At 42.7% G+C, this 24,600-nt stretch overlaps 2 protein-coding genes across 8 annotated transcripts in view; one reads left to right on the top strand and one right to left on the bottom strand.

Annotated features, from left to right (window-relative positions):
* Positions 1-3,230, bottom strand: part of FIP1L1 (factor interacting with PAPOLA and CPSF1) — a 37,968-nt gene extending 34,738 nt beyond the window's left edge. For all 7 annotated transcript variants that reach the window (XM_040065536.1, XM_040065540.1, XM_040065538.1 and 4 more), the window contains exons 1-3: positions 3,100-3,230; positions 2,371-2,410; positions 110-167 (exon numbers count right to left, since the gene is read on the bottom strand). In XM_040065536.1, the coding sequence (XP_039921470.1) occupies positions 110-167; positions 2,371-2,410; positions 3,100-3,181 (180 nt within the window). In that variant the 5' untranslated portion in view covers positions 3,182-3,230. The remainder of the gene's footprint in view (positions 1-109; positions 168-2,370; positions 2,411-3,099) is intronic.
* A 3,355-nt stretch (positions 3,231-6,585) lies between these two features.
* SCFD2 (sec1 family domain containing 2) overlaps positions 6,586-24,600 on the top strand; it is a 190,830-nt gene continuing 172,815 nt past the window's right edge. Inside the window, exons 1-2 of the mRNA XM_040065280.2 lie at positions 6,586-7,321; positions 12,299-12,467. Of these exons, the coding sequence (XP_039921214.1) occupies positions 6,586-7,321; positions 12,299-12,467 (905 nt within the window). The remainder of the gene's footprint in view (positions 7,322-12,298; positions 12,468-24,600) is intronic.

Raw genomic sequence — 24,600 nt, 5'->3', positions numbered from 1 at the left:
TTAGGCATTAATTCATTTAAATATAAGTCCTAGTCAAACTATTAATTCCCAGTAAGTCATAGAATCAAAACATATTAAAACAGAATTTGAAAAACATGTTTAAAACTACCGTTTTCACAACGCCATTTTCTGCAGCTTCCTCTTCACTTCCAGGTGGGGGTGGAACACTTAAACAAAAACAAACAGCAAAAGATGAAACATGTATTTATGCATGTTATTTCATAGGTATCAGCTAATGATGAAAAAAAGCTTTGCTACATCATTCCACATGAAAAGCCAAAGCTCCAGTTGTCTTCTGCATTAATTAAAAAACAAAGTTGACTTATTAAAAAAACCCTAGACAAATATAACTTTATATTAGCAATATTTAGCTATCATAAATCATACTAACTGGATGCTTCTAGAATGGCTGGAAGTAGTGAGGCACTACTTGCATCTTCTTTTGAAAATCAAACTGAAATACTTTGAATATATGAAAGGAGAATAAGTTGTTCGGGTTTTTTTTCCCCTGAGGACGGACACTTTTCAAACACATAATGGAAAAAACCCATTTAAACACCCATAGGTAATGTTTCACTAAAACAGAATTCCCACACCAGCATTGTGAAATTTTCTTCCACCATATGGAATAGTTACAATTCAATGACTAATACAATTATATTGTAACTGTAGACCAAGAACTGTAAAAATTTTAAAACTACTGGTCCATCTAAAAGGATGAGCACTGTGACACCCATGCAAATGAGCTGTCTCACTGGGCCTACCTACTGCTGTTTCCTACACAGCAATATTTTAACTTCCACAGTCCCACTAGCTGTTAGGACATTACACAAGAGCAGAGTAAGCAGAAAAAATATTCTTTCATTGAAAAGGTATTTCTGAAATAGAGTGTGCAATTGCCAATTTTTATTGAATAGAATTATTCTAACCCCATACTCTGCTGGCAACACACCCTGTGTGTTGCACCCAAATACAGCCCAGCTATTGCCTCAGGATTCAAGCTTGATCATTTCATCACCAAGTTAGATGAGAGACTAGGTACAGAACCTGGGTAACACCTCACAATTTCTGTAGGTACAAACAACACCAAAAATGAACAGCCAGAGACCAAAACTTTTAACAGCTGAACTGCCCCCATAGTTCCACAGTTCCAAACACAACACCTAGGACGTGTAAGTTAATATTTGTTACGCTTTTTGTCCAAAACTATGCACTGAGACAGCCAAATGCCAAGCTAGACACTACTGACCAAAAAGTGGAGTACACTGTTTCTAAAGATCATTTTGGCCTCCATGCAAGTAATTTTCCTAAATAATTGTAATAGTGACAAAGACGCCAGGTCAAGACAAGGTAACTGAACATAAGGAATCAACTTATATGAAAAAGCTTCTAAACAAAGAGCAAATAAATAACCAGAATTCTTTGTCCTGGAAAAGATGGGAGTCAAGACAAATGCAACAGAGGTCTAAAAACTTGCTAAGTGACATTGAAAAAGTGAAAGAAAACAACTCTATTTCTCGTACTACAGAAATAATGGGAATCAAATAATTACACCTAGTAGCTGCTTCACAATGCTATCATATGTAGTCATGTGGTAGAGGTCATTACTGCTTTATCATTCTGTGCATGTCAAAAGTTGCCATGAGTTCAAAAAGAGCAACTGAGCAAGCTTATAAATAAGCAGTATTTCTGTATTTTACCAATTATGAGAATTTCCTTCACTCAGCTCAAGTGACTGATTCCCTTTTCCAGTCAGTCCTCATTACTAATCTTCACTAACTTTGTTAGATTTTCAAAGGAACACTTCTGTGCTCTCATACAGCTCTTTGTAACTCAAGCAGGCTACCCTCAAATACTTCCAAAGCTTTCCTAAGTTTCTCTCAAATACTGACTTACTGGTAAAAATAAACAAACAAAAACCAACAAACCAACCCTGAAAGCCTAGGCAGATGAGATCTGTACATCAAGCTACCTGGTAATCTTCCACTGCTTCCTTCTATTCCTGTTTTTGTAACTACACTGCCAATTCTTTGGGAGACAGGATATTTTTTAGTCGTTAATTGTCTCAAACAAGTCTTGATCCATCATTAAGACCTCAAAGCACAATGATTACAAAAATAAAAGACCTGTTGGCATTTTGTGAGGGGTTATTGCTGTCCACAGAGTTAAACTAACGTTCATACTTAAGTGACCCATTTTCATGTGACAGATACATCCATTTCAAAGAAAAGTGAAGTCCAAACATAGTATCTTAAGGACATTTTCAAAGACATCAGGTCCGCTAGCTTTCAAGGAGCTGAGAAGAAGAACGTAGTGAACAAAGGTTTTGTACAGCCATGCTACAGGGCTTCTAGTTGTCAGGATACCCACCTGGATTTTTCTTCCTCTGGTCTCTCTGCTTCATTTTCATCTACCATAAGATAAAAGAAACACAGTATTTAAGAAAAAAATCCCTAGGGTATCGACTGTTATAGATTATCTTGGCATGTAGAATATTAGGCAAGTCTTCAGATTACTACTGAGACAAGTTCTTAACATTTCAGTTGTGAAATCAGTCAAGCAGACCCCTGAGTGCGCACAATGCTCTGCACTGACAGGTCCACCACATGGGCAAGGTTTAGTTTATATGTTTGATTATTATCAGAACGTAAAGATAGCCCCTAAAGTTGTAAAAAAAGTTAATGCATAAATGGTTAAGCCTGTTTCAGTACTTAAACGCCGGGAACTCGGGCAGGAGAGCACTAGGGAGAGCTTGGTCTCCCCAGGGATGCCCGCGGGGCAGGGACACCACGCGGGGATCCCGCCGCTGAGGCCCAGCACGCCTCGGCCTTGCGCGGCCCGGGCTGAGGGCCCGCGGCACGGGCAGCGGAGACCGGGGAGGGGAAGGGGCCGGGAGCCGTCGCCGCCGGGGGCCGGCCGGGAGGAGAGAGGGGGCCGCGCAGCCATGGGGGCGGAGGGACCGGGGGACCTCGTTCAGCGGCCCGGCGAGGCGGCGCACGCCGCGGCCTGCGCACCCCCGCACGGCCCCCCCGCCGCTGCGGCGCCGGGCCGGCCCGCCGGGGAGGCGGGCTGGGCACGGGGGTCGGGAAAGGTCCGTACCGCCATAGAGCCACTCCTCCTCCTCGTCCCCGGCGGCCCCATCGGCGTCCGCCGACAGCCGCTCCGCCTCGCCGGTAGACATGGCCGCCTCCCGCGGGACGCGCGGGCCCGGGCCCGGCCCCGGCAGCGCCTCCCGCCGCCGCGCCGCCCCGCCGCGCCGCCCCCGGGCTCCCCCGGCGCCTCGGGCCGCGGCCGGGCGGTGCGCGGGCGAGCGGCTGCGAACGCCTAACGCGGCCTCTCGCGGAGGATCCGCCGCCGCCGCCGCCCGGCGCTTCCCCTCCCCCCCGCGTGAGTGACACGCACAGGAAGCGGGCCCGGCCCGGCCCCGCGGCGCCCCGGGCACGGGCTGCGGGGGGCGGCCCGGCCGGGCCCGGCCCCGGCACTGCCCTCCCCGCCGAGCCGGCCGGGCACCGACCGTGCGCTGCCGCTCACCGCGCCCGAGCTTTGGCCGCTCTCCCGAGGCGCACTGCGAGAGCCGCCTTCCCTTCCTCTCGCTGCCTTTTGCTCTCGGTGGTCCTTGTGCTCTCCTGCGTCCCTGGACGCCCGCCGGACCCCTCAGCAGGGATCACCGGCAGCGTGGCGATCTCGAGAACATCCTTGCTCATCTCCAGAAGCAGGACTTGGCTAAACACACGTACACGCCGGTGCCGTGCATCTACTGGCGGCTGATGGCAGCTGCCGGGGAAGCATAACCACGGGGTAAACACGCTGCTGCTTCTGCTAGTACTGTCCTTTGGCTCAGGGACTGTCCCAGCTGGACGTAGACGTAGTATTTTAAGTTTAACAACCCTTCATAGACTTTTTTTTTCCCTTTTTTTTATTCCTCCTCCACAAATTTCCTAATTTTGTTTTTAGGTACAGTAAGACTTTACCATTCCTAATGTTCTATGAGTTTTCCAACGTGTTTCTATGTTCAAAGTGTTTCTATGAAATTTCATTAATTCTGTTTTAAAAGCGGTAGGGAGTAGTGAGCCATTTTTCCTGGTGGTATATGCTTACTTTACATCTGTGAATGCTAGACAACAACTACAAGATGCATTAGAAAATTTAACTACCAACAACTGTCCAAACAAGTTTCGACCAGTTGTGTGTACAAATGGAGCTTGTGGTATTTCAGGATGTATGTGGAAACTAAACCAGCAACCTGGTTTCTCACAGCAGGTCAGTTTGGGAAAAAGTCAGACTAGAGGACTTGACTGTAAGGTAAACACAACTCTCAGTGGGGGGAGCTTGTTTGAATTGCCTGCAGAGAGAAGCTTATTTGAAAATTTCCTATATGGCATGACATTTCACTGCAGTTCACAGAACAACCAACCCACTCAAAAACTTTTTTCACCTAAAATTAAATGAGTATTGTGCACAGACAATGAAGTATGTGACGTAATTGTGTAGGTTTTAATCTTGCTATTCCATTTATTATACAAATAGTTGTGGAGTCAGCAAAGGCATTTTTCACCATTTGAACTCACTTGTTTCTCATAAGACAAATATATGTAGTACCTCTTTGTAGACATCAGTGTCTTAACTTTCATTCCTGTTTTGTTTACTTAGCCCTTTAACACAATTCTGGCTGACATGAAATGACTGCAGAATTCTAAGTTTCCTTTGGCTGTAGACATAGAAGAAAGAAAGAAAGAAGAAGAAAGAAAATGAGGTTTGAGAAAAATGCAACAAATAGAAACAGAGTAGGCTAAGAACAACAACAAAAAAAGTTTTAAAATACTTTGATTAAGATCCTTCAAGCAGTTTTCCTTCTACAAACCTTTAAAGAGAAATCACATAGAATTGGTGGTGATGGAAAAATCCACTTTGAACAGTTGTGGCCTGTAAAAACTGTTTCTTCTAAGGCTTTGAGTATCTGAAAGGCTGAAGACAGAATGCGTCTTTGCAAGCTGCATTGCCACCTTCACTCAAGGATTACAGCCTAGAAACCCACAAAAAGATACCAAGTTTATGGAAACCCTTCACTACAGTTCTTCTTCTGATACAGTAGTTGTCATGTTGCACAAGGGGTAAAACAAGCTGTAAAAACTACTTAGATAATTTTGTTTCATAATTTAACCATTGCACTTTAAACTGATTAACTTCATTTTGTCTTCTGGCAAATATTTTTTTCCCCCTTTTTTTTTTTTTTTTTTTTTTTTTTTTTTTTTTTTTTTTTGGACACTGGCTTATGCAAAACTAGTTGCAATCTATACAGTATTAATAAAGTAAAAAAAAAAAAAAAAGGCAAAAAAAAACCCCAAAAAACCCCCAATGCTTTGCTTTCTTAAACAAGCATCTGACGTTTTTGACAATAATGTCTGAAAAAAAAAACCAGCCTCAACCTTTTAAAAGAGGTTGAGGGCTCCCTCCCATCTGCCCCCCCCCCCCCCCCCCCCCCCCACTTTTTAATGGTTTTAAAGTTAAAAAATCCCTTTTATATTGTTGGACAGGCCATAATTTATCTAGATTTTGTCTGTGGCACCCAACCATAAAGGAAAAATTCAGATATACATAATCTCTGAGGTAATTAAGTTTGAGAGGAGGACAATTCTGCTTGTTTATAAACTCAGGGGCCCAGTGGTTAACTATCCCCCATCCTTTCTTAGCATTCACTTTTCAAGTCAAAATCGTCAAGAAGGCATTAACTTACATATTTTTCTAGCATCATGCTCTAAGATTAAAACAAGAGATAACAGCACATAGGGAAGAATGCATCTGAGTAGGAATGTCAGTGGAGAACATAGAAAAGGAAAGAATCTGATTTAATTACTAGAAATCTAGTGAATGTGGTATTACTCATAATTTTCAGTGTTCTGAAACCAGTTGAATCAGTAAGAAACTTAAGAACATCAGTTAAGATGGAGAGCGAACTAATTAAGTGTTTCATCTCATTATTAATGCTGACAATCCTGCCAGTCAGAAAAGGAACCTTCCTCGCTGTGTACCAAGGAGGTTGCCAAAGCGAATGCTGTGCAGAACAGAGATTTGCAAGTGAGCCATCCATTCTCTGGGGAGAAGAAATGTCGATGCTTGTTATGGTGTTTTTTTCTCGTTAGCTTTGAAACTGATTTCGAGGTCAAGCGCTTTTAAAGGGGGAAATGGAATTAACCTGATTTGTCATACATCTGTAACTGTAGAGAGAAAAGTCGCATTTACTGAGCAAGAGTACTCCGTGTTGCCAGCTCATTCCCCGAAGCACTTGTAAACACTGACACAAGAAATACAATACAATAGCAGGGCAGGGAGCAGCGAAGGAAGTTTCTCCTCTCGGGTGCCGTACATTCCAGGTGCCGGGGAAGCGGCCGTTCCCGCGGTGCGCCCCGCGGCGCAGGTGACGCAGGCGAGGCGGTGACACGGCCCGGGACCCGCGGCAGCCGCAGCGCCACCGGGCACCGCAAGCGCCCCGCCCGGCCCCGCCCGCAGCCAATCCGCGCCCGCTACGTCATCGCGCGGCGCCGGCGGCGCGCCCGGCACGTGCGGCGTGTTGTGGCTGTCACCGCCATGGCGGTGCCGGAGGTGCTGCGGCAGCTGAGCCGCCGAGCCTGGGAGCCCGCGCTGGCCCGGGCGCACCGCGCCGCCGTCTTCATGGACGCGCCCTCCGCCGAGGCGCTGCACTGGGCCGGCGGGGCGGGCGAGCTGCTGGCGGCCGGGGCGCTGGCCGTCAGCGCGCTGTCCGCCGAGGCGGCGGTGCCGGCGGGGACGGCCTGCGTCGTGTTCGTGGTGAGCGGGACGCTGCGGGGCGGCGCGGCGGCCGCGGTGCGCGGCGTGCTGGAGCGGAGCGCCGTGCGGCGCTGCCTGCTGGTGTGCGGCGACGAGGCGGAGGGCGGCGGGGCGGCCGGGCTGGAGGAGACCTTGCGGCGGTGGATGGGCGAGGTCGTCTGCGCCGAGGTGGTGCCGCGGGACTCGCCGCTCCTGGCACCCGTCTCGGCGGAGCTCTGCCTGCTGCCCGCCGTGGCAGCGCTCCTCCCGCCTCTGCCCGGCCCCGGCGGCCCCGGCCTCGCAGAGGTCGGGCTGGGTGCCCTGCCCGCCGAGCTGCGGGCGGCGATTCGAGCCCTGGTGGGTGACCTCGACTCTCTCTTCTCTGCTCTGGGCTTGCGGGAGGAGAGCTTCGCTGTGGGGGCCCTTAGCAGGGTCGTCGCCGCTGAGCTGGCAAGCTACGCCCCAGCCAGAAACAGGAGGAGGACAGCCACCAACAAGGCCTCTGTCATCTTCGTGGACAGGACGCTGGACCTCGCTGGTAAGAAATCCTCAGCTGGTATAGGCTGTCATTCTAGGGGGCCCATACCCTCCCCACCGGGAGGGTGTTAGCTAGTGGGAACCTTAGTGACCTGGTGTTATCAAAAATCCATATTCCACTTTGTACCATGCTCCTCCCATCGGTATATAGCTCCAGTTCTGGGTCCTGGGTGGGATTGTTCTTGAGATCTGGTCTGCTAGAATACGCTTGTTCAGTGGTTACCAGACAGTCATGGTAGAACTGTGGGCTTCTTCTGAAGCTTGGAGAAACATGGCTTCAGAGCAGTAGTTACTGCAAGTTCCACTTCATCCTACTCCAGTAGGAGAACTTGATGTTCCAGCATTCTGGTGGTGATACCCAATGTCCTCCTTTCTGTTCCAAAACAGCTGTTACTGTGTGGCATATGTATACCGTAATCTTTTGTCCCAGGGTCAGTTTCATGCTTCCTGGATTAAAAGACACTGCTCTCAAGCATCTGGATCATCCGTTACTCAAATTATCTAATTGTTTGGAAAAGTACCTTACAGGCTGCTTCCACGACCCCAGATGCTGTGCCAATACCCCTAGTGCCAGGTGCATCCTTTCATGCAGAAACAGCTCAAATGGTTTGATTAAGTGGTGGTCCCAGGTGGTCAAATTCCCCAAAGTCATATTTAACCACCGAATGAACAAGGTGGATGCTGCTTTCCAAATTAGGAGAAAAGTTGACATAACTGAGCTGGTTACTCTCTTGTTCTTCTTAGTTTGTGTTTAGCATGATGTTACAGAATAAGGAGTGTGTGGTTCCATTCCACAGGCTAGTGGTTTGCAGAGTAATTGTATTAAGCCACCAGGTGTGCAAACCGTTCTTCGTCTGGCTGCACTTGGGAGCACGTTTAACCCCATGGCCATGATGGGTGCTTGCACACCCTTGTATCCCAGTGGATCATAGAAATGAAGAGTAAAGTAGAAGGCTCCGCTGGAAATCCAAAGGCTTGTTTCCAGCACTTCCATTTTGCTGCAAACTAGAAACCTTAACCGTGTCTGTGTGCCACCTTGAGGTGTGAAGGAAATGATCTGCATGTTTCAGACTCAGTCCTATGTGTTACTGTGAAGTATCCAGTGTATCTACTTGTCACTCTTATCTTTATATCTGTCTAAGCAGATACGTGCCTCTGTGTAACCCTTAGCCATCTCTATATGCCCGAAAGTGTTTCTGTACATATGTGTATTGATATAGGAATGACTGCATTTGCTGTCCCCGCCATACATGCTTCTTGCTGGCATGCCCAGAGCGTGGGCCTGGTTCTGTTTGCAGTCAGTAATTCAGGTCGTAGTTTTTTGCCACCACGTGTCATGTAGCAAGTACTTGGCACAATGTTGCACCCTGAAGCTCCTGTTTCTGAATTTTCCTCCATATTGTTTTTCCTCCCATAATTTTGCCATTGTGTATCCTTGACCTGCTGTAGGGTTCATAGCTGTCAACAATGTGCTAAAGAGCAGCTATGGATTCAGGCAGTTAATGCTGTGCTGAGATTGGGAAGACTGATCAGAAGACTGCAGGAAAGTGGACGTGGATAAGGAGCCTTAAAATGAAATTGTGAGAAGAGTGTTGGTTTGGGGTGGGAACAGAGAAAGGATTTATTTATGCACTCAGTGAGAAGGAATAAGAACAAGAAAAAGAACCAGATGTGGGATGACAGGGAGCTGCCTGACAAAGGAGACTTTTGAAGAGGTGTGAAGAGAGATAATTGGTACCAGCTTAAACCTGGGAAGGGAAGTGTGGAATCTTGTACTTCAGTAGGAGAATGGTTTTTGGAGATAACATCAGGGCTCTAGTGAGCAGCATTGGAAGGGAACATCAAAACTCATGGAGTAAGGATGAGAAGTTACAGGATTTGTTTTTTTAAGATTCTATTCTCAGTATCCATAAGTGAAATTAAGATCCCTGCGTGAAGCCATTCTTTTGTTACCAACAAATACCTCCAGAATTCATTGATAATTTCATTAAATTGTTCCTATGCATTGGACATGATACTTGTGCTACCAAATACAATGCAAACTGAAGGAAGAAAAATCTAGTGCATTTCAGAGGTAAAGCTCTATATGAACCTGAATATAGTGCCGCACAATGAGATTTGTTTCACTGGTTTGCTAAAAGCTACAGTAAAAAATACCCAGGGGAAACAGGGGGTGTAGTTAGTGAGTTTCTGGCTGCTGTTAAAGAATTGGTTGGTTGACTTTGCAAATTGTGTCAGCTACAACTTATATCAAATGTCGCCTGAAAATATACTTCCCTCTAGCCACCCCCCGGCTCTCACTAGCTCAGTTATTCAGGGGTTTTAGGGAAATATATTTCATAGAGACAGAATAAAGATTTCAAAAGAGTGGCTCTCACCCCAGCTCCAGTCCAAGCTTTATTCTCGATGTTATGTTCCAGGAGGCCGAGAAGAGAGAGAGAGAAGCAGGAAGAGACAGGGGTATATCTAGTTTTGGGCCAAGAAAAGGTATTGGCCCTGAGCCAATAGGGTCAGGAATAGATATGATAGGGAAGAAGGGTTAAACTACATGGCACAGGCTTCAGGGGGATTCTGAGGGGAAAAACCATTCCTCAGAGGAACACAACAGTCACCTATTTCAGTTTGTAAGTTGTAATGTAAAGAAAAAGTGAAATTAGAACAGCATGATACGTAAGAGTTCTTGTACCCTGAAAGCTAGATGTTAGCGTGGCATGAAAACTCCTGTTTTGCAGTGGTCAGATAATTTGTGATCATATGGATGCTCAATCTGTCTGTACTTTGACAGCATTCAAAACCATCAGCTGTGCTTTGAACACTGTTGCACATGAGAAGCTGCTGAGCAGTCTGTTGTCTCTCCTCAGAAGTGGTGAGTAGAGAGGATCAAAACTAGTCCCATGCACCCTTCTGAGGTCAGTGCAGTTTGAACGTGACTCCCTGTGAGTTCCTATCCTAGTCTCGTGAAGTTTAACAATCTTTTCAGGCTTGGGTAATTTAGGCAGTTGATCGTGGTGACAGTGACTTGTAAAACCTCCAGCAGATGTTTTGTGATTGATTTGATGAGGCATGGCAAAAGCCAGTAGCGCTGGTGGACCAGTGGAAACCTCCAAGACGTAACAGTTGTAGGAAAGAGACAGAGATGGCACTAGCTGTTCATGGAAGCAGCTCAAGTACTGGGTCTTTCCCCTTTGCCAAGAAGAAAGGAGGGATGTTAATAATTAATGTGGATTTGTTTGTATTTGAGGTGTTTCTAGTTTAGCCAAATGTCTTGTCTACCTAAATGTTGCTCGCATGCAGCATGTGTGGAGAGACAGATGTTGCTTCCAGTACAGGGGGTGAAGGTTCAGAAGATTACTGTGGGTCTTGCCTGTGCAACTTTGCAAGTGTTGCAGTGTGCCTTACACATGACTGATCTAGTAGGAGGAGTGTAGGGATTTTGGAGAACAAGAGAGCTGAGGGAGTCACAACCCAGCTCATTCCATCTGTGCTTCGCTGGTCTAACTGACTGGGAATGGTAGAAAAGAAAGCTGCTGTCATTCTGTAATTGTTGCAGTCTTTGGTGGAACAAATGGGTAATTAATGAGCTGAGTGGTCAGATGTCCACACTGCAGTAGCGCCCCATGCTGGACACGTGTGCCTTCTTTGCTTTCTGTGGATAAAGGCATTGCCAGCACAGAATTTGACTTCACTTTTCTCTTCCTTTTTCATCCTTGCTTCTCTTTTCAACTTATTTTGCAATACAGGATAGTGGATAAACCATGGAAAACCATGGCTTACAGCCTGGATACCTGGCTGCTGTAGAATTGCTGGAGACAGTTGTCTGCTCCTGCTATCCAAGAACACTTAAGAATCTGACTTCAGCAATGTACTTGGTGTAAGGGCTTTGTTTGGATTTACAAAGCATGTGAAGCTAATTCAGCTGTTGAAACAGGTCTTCTCTGTCTTTAGAAATGATGGAAACGTAAGAGCAGATCGATGCCACACAGACAGACGTAGAGGGAATGGGACCATAGCCTGAGAGAACTTTTCCCTGCCTTTCAGTGGTGCTTCAAAAGTTCCCATTTTTGGACAGAACTAAGCTCAGCACTGATGTCCAGCCCTGTGTTGATGGCTGAACCATAGCTTAAGTGGAAGACTACAAATACCTTTAACTTGTTCCTGGCCTAAAGGCTTTAAGGTTTCTGGTCCATCTCTCTTGACTTTGTCTGTAGTGTGTGTCTTGTTTTTCTGCTTTGGCTCACAGCCGTAATATTTTTAAAGGTGGTTGTAGAGCCTGTGTTGAGAGTTTATGAATGGAAAGAAAAGCATGTGTGTTTGAAATCAGGAAAATTGAAGACAACATGCCAGCTGGAGTTCAGAGTTTCTCTTGGAATACGGTCAAATTGACATTTTATACTTTGTAACTTGGGTTGGTTTAGTTATTGCATGTTTATTTCACCTAAGCTGCCCTCAGTTCGTATAAAAGCGATGGTCTTGATTTTGGCATGCCATTGGTAATTGTTTATTTTAATGTTAGGCTGGCCTGTATGGGTAGCTATATATGCGACTTGTATGTAATCCTTTTAAGCACAGCCCTATCAGTTTATGTAGAAAAGTTAGTATGCATGTGATTGAATGTATAAATATTTGCTTGCTTTTTCCAATAACCATTGCAAATATTATTTAACAACTTCCTTAGGCAAAGAAAAATGTTTTTCATGTCTAAGTGTAAAATCAGTGAATATCTAGCAACTGTAAAACTAAGTTTAATTTGTGCTTTTAAAATCCTTCTGAAATGTGCTTTTAACTTTATACATTCAGGAAATTAATTTTACTTTTATAGAAAAAGATTTTTGAAATGCTAAATGTGGTTTTAATGTTAGGAGTACCAGTGTCCTCCCCAAAACATGTGGTTATTTTCTTTTCAGTTCCTTGTGTTTGCTTGTTTTTCTAGTTATGCACCTGATAGTTTTGGGGTATTTTTTTTTTCCATTTTTCTCAGGAGCAGTTGGTCATCATGGTGACAATCTTGCAGAGAAGATTCTTTCTGTGCTTCCTAAGCTCCCCGGCCACAAGACTGATGTGATGGTTAACATGGTGGAACTTACAGCACTGAAGACTACTGATGAAACTTGCAGTATTGTAGCACCTGGCTGCTTAGCACAACCAAAGTAAACATTCTTTTCTTCTTTCTTTTCCTTTTTTTTTTTTTTTTTTAATTTTTTAATGTTGAATATGTTTGTTATCTGTCTGTGAAAAAAGGAACAGAGAACAAGTCTTCAAAAAGAAAAAACAAAAGAAAACAAGCTTACAGAAAAGCCCCATCTGGTTATAATTCTGCTGGAATGTAATAGTCTATATGTGTACATTAAGTGAGTAGGCCAGATAAGACTTCCAAAAGTGGGAGAATCTCAAGGCCTTTTAGATTTGGTTTGTTTAAATTGCTATAGATTACTGTAGCAGAAATCAGTACAGATTAATGCCAAGAATTCTCCTTATGATGTTTATTTTTCTGCCTAAGTAATAGATCATGCAAACAGGTAGGTCTCAATGGTGACTTCCTTTTCCCGTAAGCCTTTTTATAGAGTTAGCTGGATGCTGAATTTTTGTTAGGGTACCTGTTAATTTAAGGTTTTATCCCTGTTTTCAAACATAGTACCTTTGGAGAAGGATAATAAGGCACAAATTCAGGTGTACAGACATCTTGACGCAGGCCTGATTTTTGCTTGAACCAGAACAACCTAAAGCAGTAACTTCAAACAGCTGTACTTAGCTATGAGTAATGTGTCACTAAGGCTTTACAAGCAAAGTGTATCAGATTTGATGTTTCACTTTCTAAATTTAGTTGTCCAAAACTTTCTTGCAGCTTCTGTTACTATGCAAGAACAAGGAAACATGCCAGGTTCTGGTTTCATTCCACAAGAAAATTTTTTCTCATCAGTGCTCTAGAAATTAATGCAGTGCAAAGGAGATTAAAGGTTCTGTCTCTTTTACTATAATGCCCTCCTGATTTATTAGAAAATGGTTTTTCGAGATGGGCTATTTAATGTAGTTTCTATTCTTCTCTTTTGACTTGTTTTGTGATGTTACACCTGTACTGTATTCTTTCTCTTCCCTTCCCCCAACAAAGATTTCACAGATTTCCACCGTTAGCAACATATGGTTTTTATTTTCTCAGCGCCTCCAGATTCTTTGTCACCTTCCATCTCTCACACGTGCTGTAACTGGGTCCAGTTTCTAGGTTTTGCATAGCATACCTCTCTTCTTCCATGGAAGCTGGAGAGGAAACATTTCCTCGCAGAGGTGGACTCAGTTGTAACTTTCTGCCAGGGTGACTAGCTTAAATAAAATTTGTTGTGGTTTGCTTCTCGCTGGCTGCTTTCCTGATGATTCCTGAAGCAGAAGTGAGACGTCCTTAAAGATCTGTCCACACAGCAAAATGAAGAGGTCATTGTCCATAGTAGAACTTTGTGGCAGCTTTTTGTGCTAACTTTGAGTAGCTGCCAGAAATAAAGAACATTTTTTCAGTGTGGACTAGGAAAAAAAAATAGCTGTTTACTGCCCTGAGATTTTTGACCTGTGGTCTATTGTTTTTCAAATTATTGGCATTGAGGAGACTAAAGGTAGTGCTGGTGTGCCTTCCCGTGTCTAAATTATGACTTCAGTCATGTATTCATATTTTTAGTAGGAGCTGACAGAGTTGTATGTTCTAAGGTGGTTAGTAGTACACGTCAAGGTTTGTTTGCCTATTTGCTGGCTAATGGGAAGGTGCCTTCTGTTAACAGTAGTTAGTCTTTACATATTTTATAAAGTCTCATATGGACACATCTGGTTAAAGGACAGCAGGATTTGGCTACGCAGGTGTGGCAAAGCTGGATGACAGCAGCTGATACCTGGTACCAGTGGTGCCATTAACACACCAGTGTGTAACATCTGCTCCGAAATACCCTCCCGCTGCAAACTCATGGTACAGAATCTGTTACACTGGAAAGTTTTAGGAACAGATCAGGCAAATATTTTAAACAGTCTTAATCTTGCCTTGTAGCACAGCAAAGGGACAAGATGACCTCTGAAAATCTCTCATGTTATCACTGTTCGCAGCTGAAGAAGAGTTGTGGGCCTTAGAAGAGTCACCAAACTCCAAGTGATGCTGTGATGCTCAACCTGTTTTTTACTTCTCCAACTATATGATGATCAGGAATAGTTCCTAGTTTAGAATAGGCACTTCCAAACCAGCTTAAGACAGCTGATGAAGAGTGCTTGAAGCCATTACAGTGGCTGAATGTGTGGCTGAAGGTGGTAGTTTCCATTCTGTTCAACAGGACTATTTTCAGTGTTGGCTTATAAATGCTAGCAGTAATCATCTTTGCTAGTGTAAAATGGTTGTTTTTCTGAAGCACTGAAATGGATTAAGGACTCTCACCAGTAGATTTCTGTGTCAATTCCATAAGAAATTCCTTAGGACGCTTTCAGTTTCTCATCAACTTGGTTGTTGCTCTTGGTAGCTGGCTCAGAAGTGTTTCTTATAATTGAAAACTTAAGTCTTCATTTGTATTTTTAAATGATGCATGACAAGGAGTGTTACTCTGCTTCTAAATTTTGTTTACTCTGGTGAGTGAAAGTGCTAGTCCTTTCCCCAGCAACTTCAGTTACACCCAAACGAAATGTGTGGGGGCTCTTTCACATGAAGTTTTGTAATAAGACTGTGGCATTTCAGACTCACATATTCAGAATTTTTTTAAAATGTTTTCATTGTTTTCTCTCAAGTAATATTTGAGCATGCTGTAGTGAGGGGGGAGAGAGTCTGGTCTTTGCATACAGCTTGCTATATTTAACTTCTCTTGTGGCATGCCACTCCAGCAGAAACATCTGGGCTCAGTTACAGAGTTAGCAAACAGAATAAATGAATAATTTATGGTTGGTGTGGTGAAATAAAGCAGGGTTCTTTTCTCAAATCTAAGGAAATAATGGGCTTCTTTAAAGATTTAGATGAAAATGTAAATTCCATATGCTGCTTGAGTTACTGTACTTTGAAGGTGCTCTCTTTGTGAGGAAGGGAATTTCTTTTAAAAAAACCCCAAACTATTCTACAGTTCTTGGGTTTTTTTAGTCTTATTAGCCTCAAAAATCTCAGGGTATAATTGTTTTCCCTACTGTAGTCACTGACATGTTGCTGTTCCAGTGCAGATGACGACAGAGACTCAGAATTGTGTCAAATTATTTTATTTGTTTTTATATACAGGTGGATGTACATAACAGAATGGAAACAGTTCATAGGTATCTGGCTAAAGACATCCGCTCTTGATCAGAGCTGCTGGTGTCTGATTCAGAAAAGTAGTTGCCACCCTGTCCTTTCAAACAAATGATGCATAATAGAAGTGAAATTGTAGTGAAAGCTTAGTGGTAGGGGCGATTTGAAAAAATTGATGACAGTTCTCTTGCTGGTCTTTGTATTTTGATAACCCATACAGTGTCTTTGAAGGAGTTTTTTCAAATTTCATCTTCTGACTTTAGGCATGCATGTAGTGGCTTGTGAGTGTTGTCTGTTTGGATAAATGTCAAGTTCTGTGTGTTTATGAGCAACCCATCCTGTACATTTGATAACATTTTGGCCACATTGTTACTCAAAGCACTCACCTTGTGTTTTTAAGGTCTTTTTTTAGCATGTTAAAGCATCTTGCTGTAATTAGTTTATTTTGGTAGAGGTTTCTCTTTTCTGCCTCTTGTGAGCTGGGAGCTGAGGTGCTGAAGATCCCATGGCTCCCTGAAATTCCAAATGAGGCTTCAGATGCCTGAATCCTGATCACAGGCATGTTGTGTGTGAGAAGTAAAGATTTATATGACACTGTGGGCAACTGAAGGAATATCTATGCTTACTCTTTTTCAAGATGCTTTTTTATTAGCCAGGAGCACATTTGATGCGCTCTCCTGATTTACTGAATAGACTGAATTATTTAGTTGGTTATGCACATTTCAAGAACTCACTGAATAGAGTTTTCTGTCCTGTTTTTCCACTCTTGCTTCCTTTCTCCATTGGTTGAAGTTTGCAGGCTTCTTAAAATATTTTAAAAATCCAGATTTTTATTTTAAGTATATATATATTTAATGCAATCTACAAAGAACCATTGGAGTCCTACAACAAGCATTTTTCCATTAAGATGAAATAATGTAATCCAGTTTAATGTAACACAGTTCATGTTTGGGCTGCTATGTCTAAAGCAATTCAGTAAGCAATATAGCTGAGCTGTTTTGGCACTTTTGACAGAGCAGGTGGAGCCACTAAATCATCTGTATTTGCATTGGGTGGAGAAATAGCAAGTTGAGAATGAAGTGACCATGTTGGTGGGTGTGATGCAGAAAGCATTTTTATGCAGGCCAGATGTTTGAATCACAGCACCCACAAGCATCTTTCTTTAGGTCTTGTATGAGGAGTGGAAAGGTAGGTGTGCTGGGGGAGTGGGTTAAAAATGAGGACATTCCTGGAGAGGGAATTTTAATGTCTCATGGTAGTGGCAGTTGAAAATACATACTTCTCCCAATCATTCTTAGTTCTGAAGTTGTTATTCACATTTTGGACTGATCAGTACGTTGTACAAATGCTACAATTTAGATGGAGAAGAAAGCCCCGCTCCAGCTGCATCTTTGCATTTGAGTGTGATGATTCAATGCTCCTGTGGTGCTGGTGGGACTTGGACAACCCCAAACGTAAAGGAAGGCCATGAGGTGAGGGGACTAGTATTCCAGCCCTGGTTCTGCTTTCAGCTTGCTGCGTGATCTCAGGCAGGTCACTTAATTCTTTTCTGCCTCTGATTCCTCTTGTAGTCCTTGTCCAAGGAACTTGTTTTCTAAACCAGTAAAACGGGGAATTTCTTAGGATACAAGTTTGCATATTGAAGGCAGAAAAATCCTAGGGGTTCTGATCTCTGGGGGTGCTAGTAACAGTGCAGGTGAGTACAAGGGGAGTTATTGAACATTTGTGCTTGCTTTGGTACTGTGTCCTTCCCACTCCTACTCACAGTGCTTTGTTATCCTGGGGAGGGGAGAGAGTTTTAAGTTGTTTTCACCTGGCCCCCTTTCCTGGGAACTGATGGAACAGCAGTTCCAGTGATCTCTGTTTAACACACACTGCAGTATTGTTTGAACTGTCGCATGTATGATGCCAATTTCAAATGAAAGATTTTTTGCATGGCAAGGAAAATGGCAGCAAGAATTAAAACTGAAGAGGAGATTAAGATCTCCCTTTAATCTGGGAAATAGACTTTTTTTGAATCGTTGATTTTATTCTCTTGAAGTTGTTTTGTTTGATTTTTTTTTTTTTTCTTTTAATCAGGGAACAAGCATCTGAAGGATATTGATGTTTTGGGTTTTGAAAAACAGTATGGTTCTTGGGTCTTTTTGGTATTTTCAATCTTTAAAAAAAAATATTTCTTTTACATCAGCTGTAGATAATAATTAGGAAAAAAAGCCACAACTCTTTTTTACATGCATATGTTTTTAGAAGCTTATAATGAGAAGGTAATTTGGGACAGTGTTATTCTTGAATGAGCTGGAAATTTATGGCATAATTTAGAGTAATTTTCCTTTCTGGAATGTTCGTATTGAAGAGGAAACATTACTGTTGCAGTAAGAAAATCCAGATGTCGTGACTATATTGCTTCATATCCACTGCGAGTCTTGCAGAGGAGGAAGGGTAACCCAAAACAAAGGATGGCAAGGCTCTTTTAGATGGTGAGAGAGACAGCTTCATGCTAAAAATTGCTTTTGGATCTGTCCCGGTATGTTGGTGGTGGCTCCGCAACAGCAGGGTGCTCCCTGCCCGTCCCTGCTGCTGGGACGTTCCTCCGGCTCTTCTGCTGCTGCACACTTCCCCCTGGTGGAAGCTGCACCTCCTGCTCTCCCGGGACCTGCCTCCTGTCTGCTGCCGTGCTCTGCTGAGCTCTGCTCCTATCCTAAAGTTTGTTTGAAAGCTAAACTCAACACCCCCAAGACAAAAAATTCCCCAAACCAACCCAAAAGAAGCCACCACCCATGATACAGCTGTTTCTTATCTGCCTTTCTGAACAAGGTGAGCGGCACTTTGGGGAGAAAAGGAAGTTTTAACTGCAGAATTTATGAAAAGCAGCCATCCCATTGCATTAGATAAAACTCTGAAACTTTCTTTCACCAATGACAGGTGAAATTACAGCCGGGCCCTGTGCTTCCAGGATTCCTGTTGTGCCACTAAGGTCCTTTTTCAGGGAGATAAATTGTGTTTTGGAGGGTTTTATGCTGGTACCTTTTACCTTTTCAGCAGTCCAGCCAGGAGATGCTTCACAGGGCAGTAGGAATGGCCCAAACACAGCATTGCTTCCTCTCCATCCCCCATGCTCCTGGACTGGCAGCCTTCCTGATCACCACTTTATTGTACTCCTACAGGCTTAGAGCACAGTCCTGAACTGAGGCTTATTTAGAGTTTCCTCATTGTTTGAAATTTCTCAGGGCATCTTCTTGTTGGAAATAAGAGCCTTGGCTGGATCAGCTTCTGCGGTTTGTCAGTCAAGACAAGTTTTCCAGGAGATGCTTTCTGCTCAGTTTCGAACTAGCCTGAATCAAATGCACATAATTGACTGTTGTCACAGGATGAGATGAACAAACTGATAAGATTTATTGTATTTTACAATAAATGTGTATATTTGCTCAGATCCTTTCAACATGGGACCTCCCTGAAATGGAAAAAATGAAGGGGTGAGAGGGCTGTGCTGAGAGTGGAAAATTCTGGAAAGAGGTCAAGACCTCCAGCTTGTCTGTGCTATGTAACATACAGCATTGCTAGAAGACCTTGCTGCCACTCTGCAAAGCCTCAGTTTGCTGCAGTAGTGAGCCTGTTGAGGTAAGCAGCAGAGGAATTTCATGAGGGTTCTTAGTCCGACCATCTTCCTGCCTAATAGATGCCACTTTTTTGTCAATTGTCTGTTATGACAGGGCTCAGAAGCCTTAGAAGTTGTCTTCTAGATAAGAGGAAGTTTGAAGCTTATTTTCCTTGAGATAAAGAATGAATTGGGCTGACAGGCTCTTGGCATCAGCTGGGTGGCTCTTCCTTATCTATGCCTCTCAGCCCACAAAAAGGACTTCTGGGGGTTGTGGGAAGCTGTACTGCTCAAGACTTCACTCTTGTACTTTGAGAACATCTAACTGCCCTCTTTGTCTAGGCTACCCAGGCTTAGTAATGAAAGTCTTCAGACAGAATTCAGACTGTTTTTCCTGGGCCCTCTGACGCTGTCATAGCAGTCCTCAGAGTACGAGGATCAAGAGGTTTGAGATGCTCTCGCCTCTAGAATCAGTTTGGTGAAAATGGCAAAATCAGACCCCTTCATGCTTAATTTTTTGAAGACAAATTTTTAATTCTGAAGAACTGTATTTGTATTATTTTCCAGATTCTCTCTATTTGAGTTCTGCCATTAAGTCCCAAATTTTTGACTTTCCTTTGTCCATGGAAATACACATTTGAATCGTACCCTGAAGTTGTCCAGCCATCAACACATCTGATTACTTGCATCTTCTCCTGGTTATCAGAGCAAGGTAGCTTAGTGCCTATAAGGAAATTCAGTGAGTAGAGCCCCTCAGTTTATCTTCTAGCTGTTCCCTTGTTACCATTGTGCTCTGTTCTGTAGGCACATTCCTTGCAAGATACAAAGAAGGACAAATCTCTTTCTGATGACCTATCAGAAAGAGTAACTACTGTCTGCAGTCAGGACAGGAAGAGAAGATCTTTACGTCGCTTCGAGGCAGTGATTTTTTTGTCTCTCTGTAGCATTTCTTTTAAAACTGATATCACTTTTTTGTTGCCTTAATGTTTTTGTTTGTGAACTTTGTGAGTTTCTTTTTTCCCTTGTGTAAGTTTGCAAAGTGCTTTTCTCTTGGTGTGGCCACAGAGCATTTTCCTGCAGATGTATTCAGAGTTTAATAGTAGCACAAAGACTGTGTCTGTTTAAGTAGACTTTATGGTTCTCTAAAGTGAGCTCTGATCTTTCTTGTGTTATAGTACGATCTCCCGGAGACTATTGCTTTGGCTGATGTTGTGAGATTTCTCAGACTGGCTCTTACTCTGCTTGGCCATCTGCCTTCAGTTTGCCTCCTGAATGACCTCAACAGTGAGGTTTTAAAATGCAGTGATATGCATTGGCCTTATTACATACTGCAGAATTACTCATTTGCTGTTCAGCCTTAGTGCCAGAACAGAGAGTGACTGAGTGACCTGGGGGGTGTTTTCCTTTATCATTTTTATGCTGTAGAGTAAGCCTGCTGTATCTTACAACAGAGAGAAATGTGCTGTAATAGACTGATGAGAAGAACAAATGACAGCTGCTCATTTGGATGACGAAGTAATGTTTGGGAAGGAAACAGTATTATCTGTTGGCAACAGGTCTGATTGCAAGTTTTGACTATATGATTTGGGTTATTTCGTGATTCCAGACTTAATATGAACCAGGAATCAAAGTTTACACAGGCTTTAATTTATGTGAAGTAACCTATTTACCTGTCAGAACTTGAGGATGCTTTTACTTTGAAAAGCAGACAGAATCTTGCACAGAGAAATACTCTGTTTTTGTACAGATAAATATGTACACTGCTGTTGATTTTAACTTAATTGAGCCAAAAATCCAGCATTCTTTTCTGCTATTTAGCATGGCTAAATAATATTTACGATGGCTTCTTTTATTTAGATGGCAGATCTTTGGAATCCAATTTATGATGCCTGGGTCTAGTGTTTAGTTGTGTGTGTGTGTTCTTTTTCCTGAGGTGTAGTTAGGGGATGCTGAAATGGGTATTGCTACTTTATAACTGTTCATAATTTCAAAAGAGTTGTGAATATTGACCAAACCAAGCCAGTGCTTATGCCCTGATGAACTGCAACCCCCAAGCAGTCCTTCTGCAGGTTCTGAATGACTGTGCTCTACCAAGTACTAAGTTTCCATAGGTTGTGAGTATGTTTTTTTAAATGATCTTCAACTGGAAAAGATTTCCAGCCTCTGTGGGAGAGAAAAAGTTTTATGACCTTACCTAATTCTCTGAACAGCTCTACTACTTATTTAAATAACTAACAAGAAAAATCCATATCAGGTCATTTTCACTAACTGGAAACAGCCACAGAGCACACACTGAATGTGTATGCTGTGTGTGGCTGCTTAAGCTCCAGTTACCCGTTAAAAAAAAAAGGGAAATTAACCTCAGTAGAAAAAGGTGCAGTTCTTATTGATGATGGGAATGGGCTGTGGCTTCAGATCTTCTTTAACAAGTCCGAAAATGCCATCAATGGGACACTTGGTTTGGTGGTAAGAAGGGTATGTGTAGGAGGAGGGAATAAGGTGGCACCAAACACACTGATTATAGAAGCCTGTTTTAGGAGAAGGATGAAGAGTGAATATTGAATGACTACGAAAAGGGACCAAAAATCCAGAGATTTTGGATTAGGACAAAATTCTGCTCCTATCAGTCATTCTGTGGCAGGCAGAAGTATATCAGGAAGGGATTGTGAGAAGATACCCAGAGAACAGGCTAAATATATGCAATGTGCATAGAAGTCCTTATCTGTTTCTCATGATAGATCAGCTAGAGTATGGAAATGGTTATAAAAATGAAAGCCTGAGGCCAGAGCTTTAGTCTTTCTGAATAGCTGTCAGTTTGGTTTTGAAGGCTAGAATTGTCCATATTAGGTTTGCATGAGATCTGAGGAAGCTAGGGCTCTAGGTTTGCAATGAAACTATGACAAATATGCTACTTTGAAGTAAAAGAGAAGAGTAATGAAGATATGCAGGACCCGGCCCTCGAGTTGATCTACGTTTCACCAACATGCTTGCAAAGAATCTGGCATTGCAAGTTAAGGCATCTTACCTTTAAGACATAAAAACTGCTTCAGGTTTTATTTTTTTACAATTTATTTAGGATCTCAAAGTATCTATTTGAGTACTTGTTCTCAACCCATGCAAGGAGTATCTTTGACTCTTCTAACTAATTATACCATAAGACTTACTAAGCAGTGATTTTTGTGGTAACTAAGTCATTTATGTGAAGAGTTGTCTTTCCATCTGTGATGAAGATGAATTTTTGTATATTAAGCCCTCAAAATGGCTTAGTCAAGAGGTTGCATTGATTTCTTCAGGCTTTAGGCAAGCAAACGAGGGAGGGAGGTCAAAGGAGACTACCAAAAATTGGCCTTGTAAATCAAAAACATTGAGGAGAAGGAATTCCTGGCATTCCATGGTATCTGGGTTTATTTTCTTACATTTTTCTAATAAGAAAAACACACGTCAGATGTGTTCTTGGTAAATGTTTTCACTTGTCTCATCTATCTCTGCTGCCAAACGTGACCCAAAATACATTGGTCTTACATGCCCTGAGGACATCTACTGGATAGCTAAGCAGCGCATCTGTAAAAGTGGACTTGGCACTCTAGTGCAATCCCTAAATGTAGATTCAATTGTCAGCACCTCATTACTAACTGCTCTTTCCCTGGAATCATTTTTATTAAAATAACCTTATGCAATAGCTTTAAAATGCAGAGCAGAATGCTCTGAAGTAACCTATTGTGTTACGTGTAATATTCTCAAGCAATATGTTTGTTGTAAGGATCAGACTTTATATTTAGTATAATTCATTGCTTTGTCCAAAACTGAAATTAAAATCCCTGACAAGTAAGTCTTCAGTATACACTTTTTAAAGAGGTGCTTGCCAAGAATTTTGCTGTACCTTGTAGTGCACAAAATCCTACTCAGAAGCTTTCAATTAACTTGATTCATGTAGTAACTGAGTCTGGCATTCTGCATAAGCTGTCCTGCAGCTTGTAGGAATGAAACATTTTGCTGATACATTTTGTTGGACTGAAAGGCATCCAGTTGAAACTCAGACGGGGTTAAGTGATGGTTACGAGTAGAAAGTTTTAAGAAATTATTTGTATGTGCTTTTTTTCCTTCACCCCTGCAGAGTTTGGCCACGGTTAGAGGAGCAAGAGTGAATTTTGGGGTAATGCTGGAATGATGACCTGTTTTATTACAGTGGGCTAGAGGGCTAAGAGGCCTGTGATTTATCTGGGAAGCCTTTCAGCATCAATCCTTCCCTTTACCTTGAGAAGTAGTATATATCCAGATCTGCTAATTGCAAAACAGCGTGGAACAGGTCACAATAAATATTTCTACCTCTGACAGAAAGAATTTCACTTTTCAGTGATTTTTTTCATTTGTTTTGTCTTGAAGGAAGCAAACTGGTCTCAGTGTTCATCTGGATGTCAGTTGTTTTGTTTCTGTCAGTTCTCCAATTGCTGTGATGTGCTTGGTTGTTTATTTGGACCAGTCTGCATTTAATTGTTGCTCTGGGGTCTAAAGATCAGTGTCACTTCCGCTTTTGAGTGGTGATGGACAGCTTGGAATAGCCTTTTTAGTTTGTTGTTGTTGTTGAGTTTTTGTTTATTTGGCTTTTAACTCTACTTGACAATGAATCCACATGCAATTCCAGGCCACACATTTTACCTTTCTATTCTTTCTATAGGATACTCTTTTGAGAAATCTCTGAGGACTTCCAAGGAATGTATTATGACTGTAGGGGTGGGCTGCAAGAGAAGAATAGGAAGGAGCAGTCCTAGACCTGGTCCCACGCTGAGTCAATACAGAGAAGCGTAGTCCTGAATACATTTCAAGAAGTGACAACAGTACTATATATTTGGTTGGAACTGAAACTTGTTTTTCCAGTTTCAAGTATGATGCATCGTTATCCACAATGTGCCTCAGTATCACCATAACTGTTTAAGATCCCCTTTAGCACTACTCCATAACGGAAAAGTCGTAGAGTAGCTAAATGTTGTGTTGCCTGTAATAAAGGCTCTTCTGCAGAGATGAGTGCTGTGAAGCTATTGCAGAAGGGAGGGAACCTTACCAGCTGGTTAATAGATAAAAATTCTAACAGTATGTGTTATGTATTTTTGAGTAACATAATTTTTTAAAGGAATAGCTAGGGGTTAGAGGAAGGATAGACTGTTTTGATGCGTCCCGACCACATCTTAGAGCTAGGACACTGCCCAGTGGATAGTTAATCTGCTTTTTTCCTTGCACAGAACGTGTTCAAAATCATGTCTGTATACAAGACGGAGCTTAGTGGGATTTAATACTTCAAAGATTACTAAGGCCTAAAGGTCAGTTGGTGTCTGTCAAAACCAGCCCTACTTTCCTGAGATGCATCTTGTTTGTTGTCCATTACCCTCAAAGTAAGCTGCTAGCTCCCTCTGCTTCAGCTGTCAACAAATAGAGTTAAAATGATCCAGCCTTGTGTTTGTTA

The sequence above is a fragment of the Hirundo rustica genome, chromosome 5 (genome assembly GCF_015227805.2).
Source record: "Hirundo rustica isolate bHirRus1 chromosome 5, bHirRus1.pri.v3, whole genome shotgun sequence".
Taxonomy (NCBI): Eukaryota; Metazoa; Chordata; class Aves; order Passeriformes; family Hirundinidae; genus Hirundo; species Hirundo rustica.
Note: the sequence above shows the minus strand (reverse complement) of the source record. Positions and strands in the feature narration are given on the sequence as shown.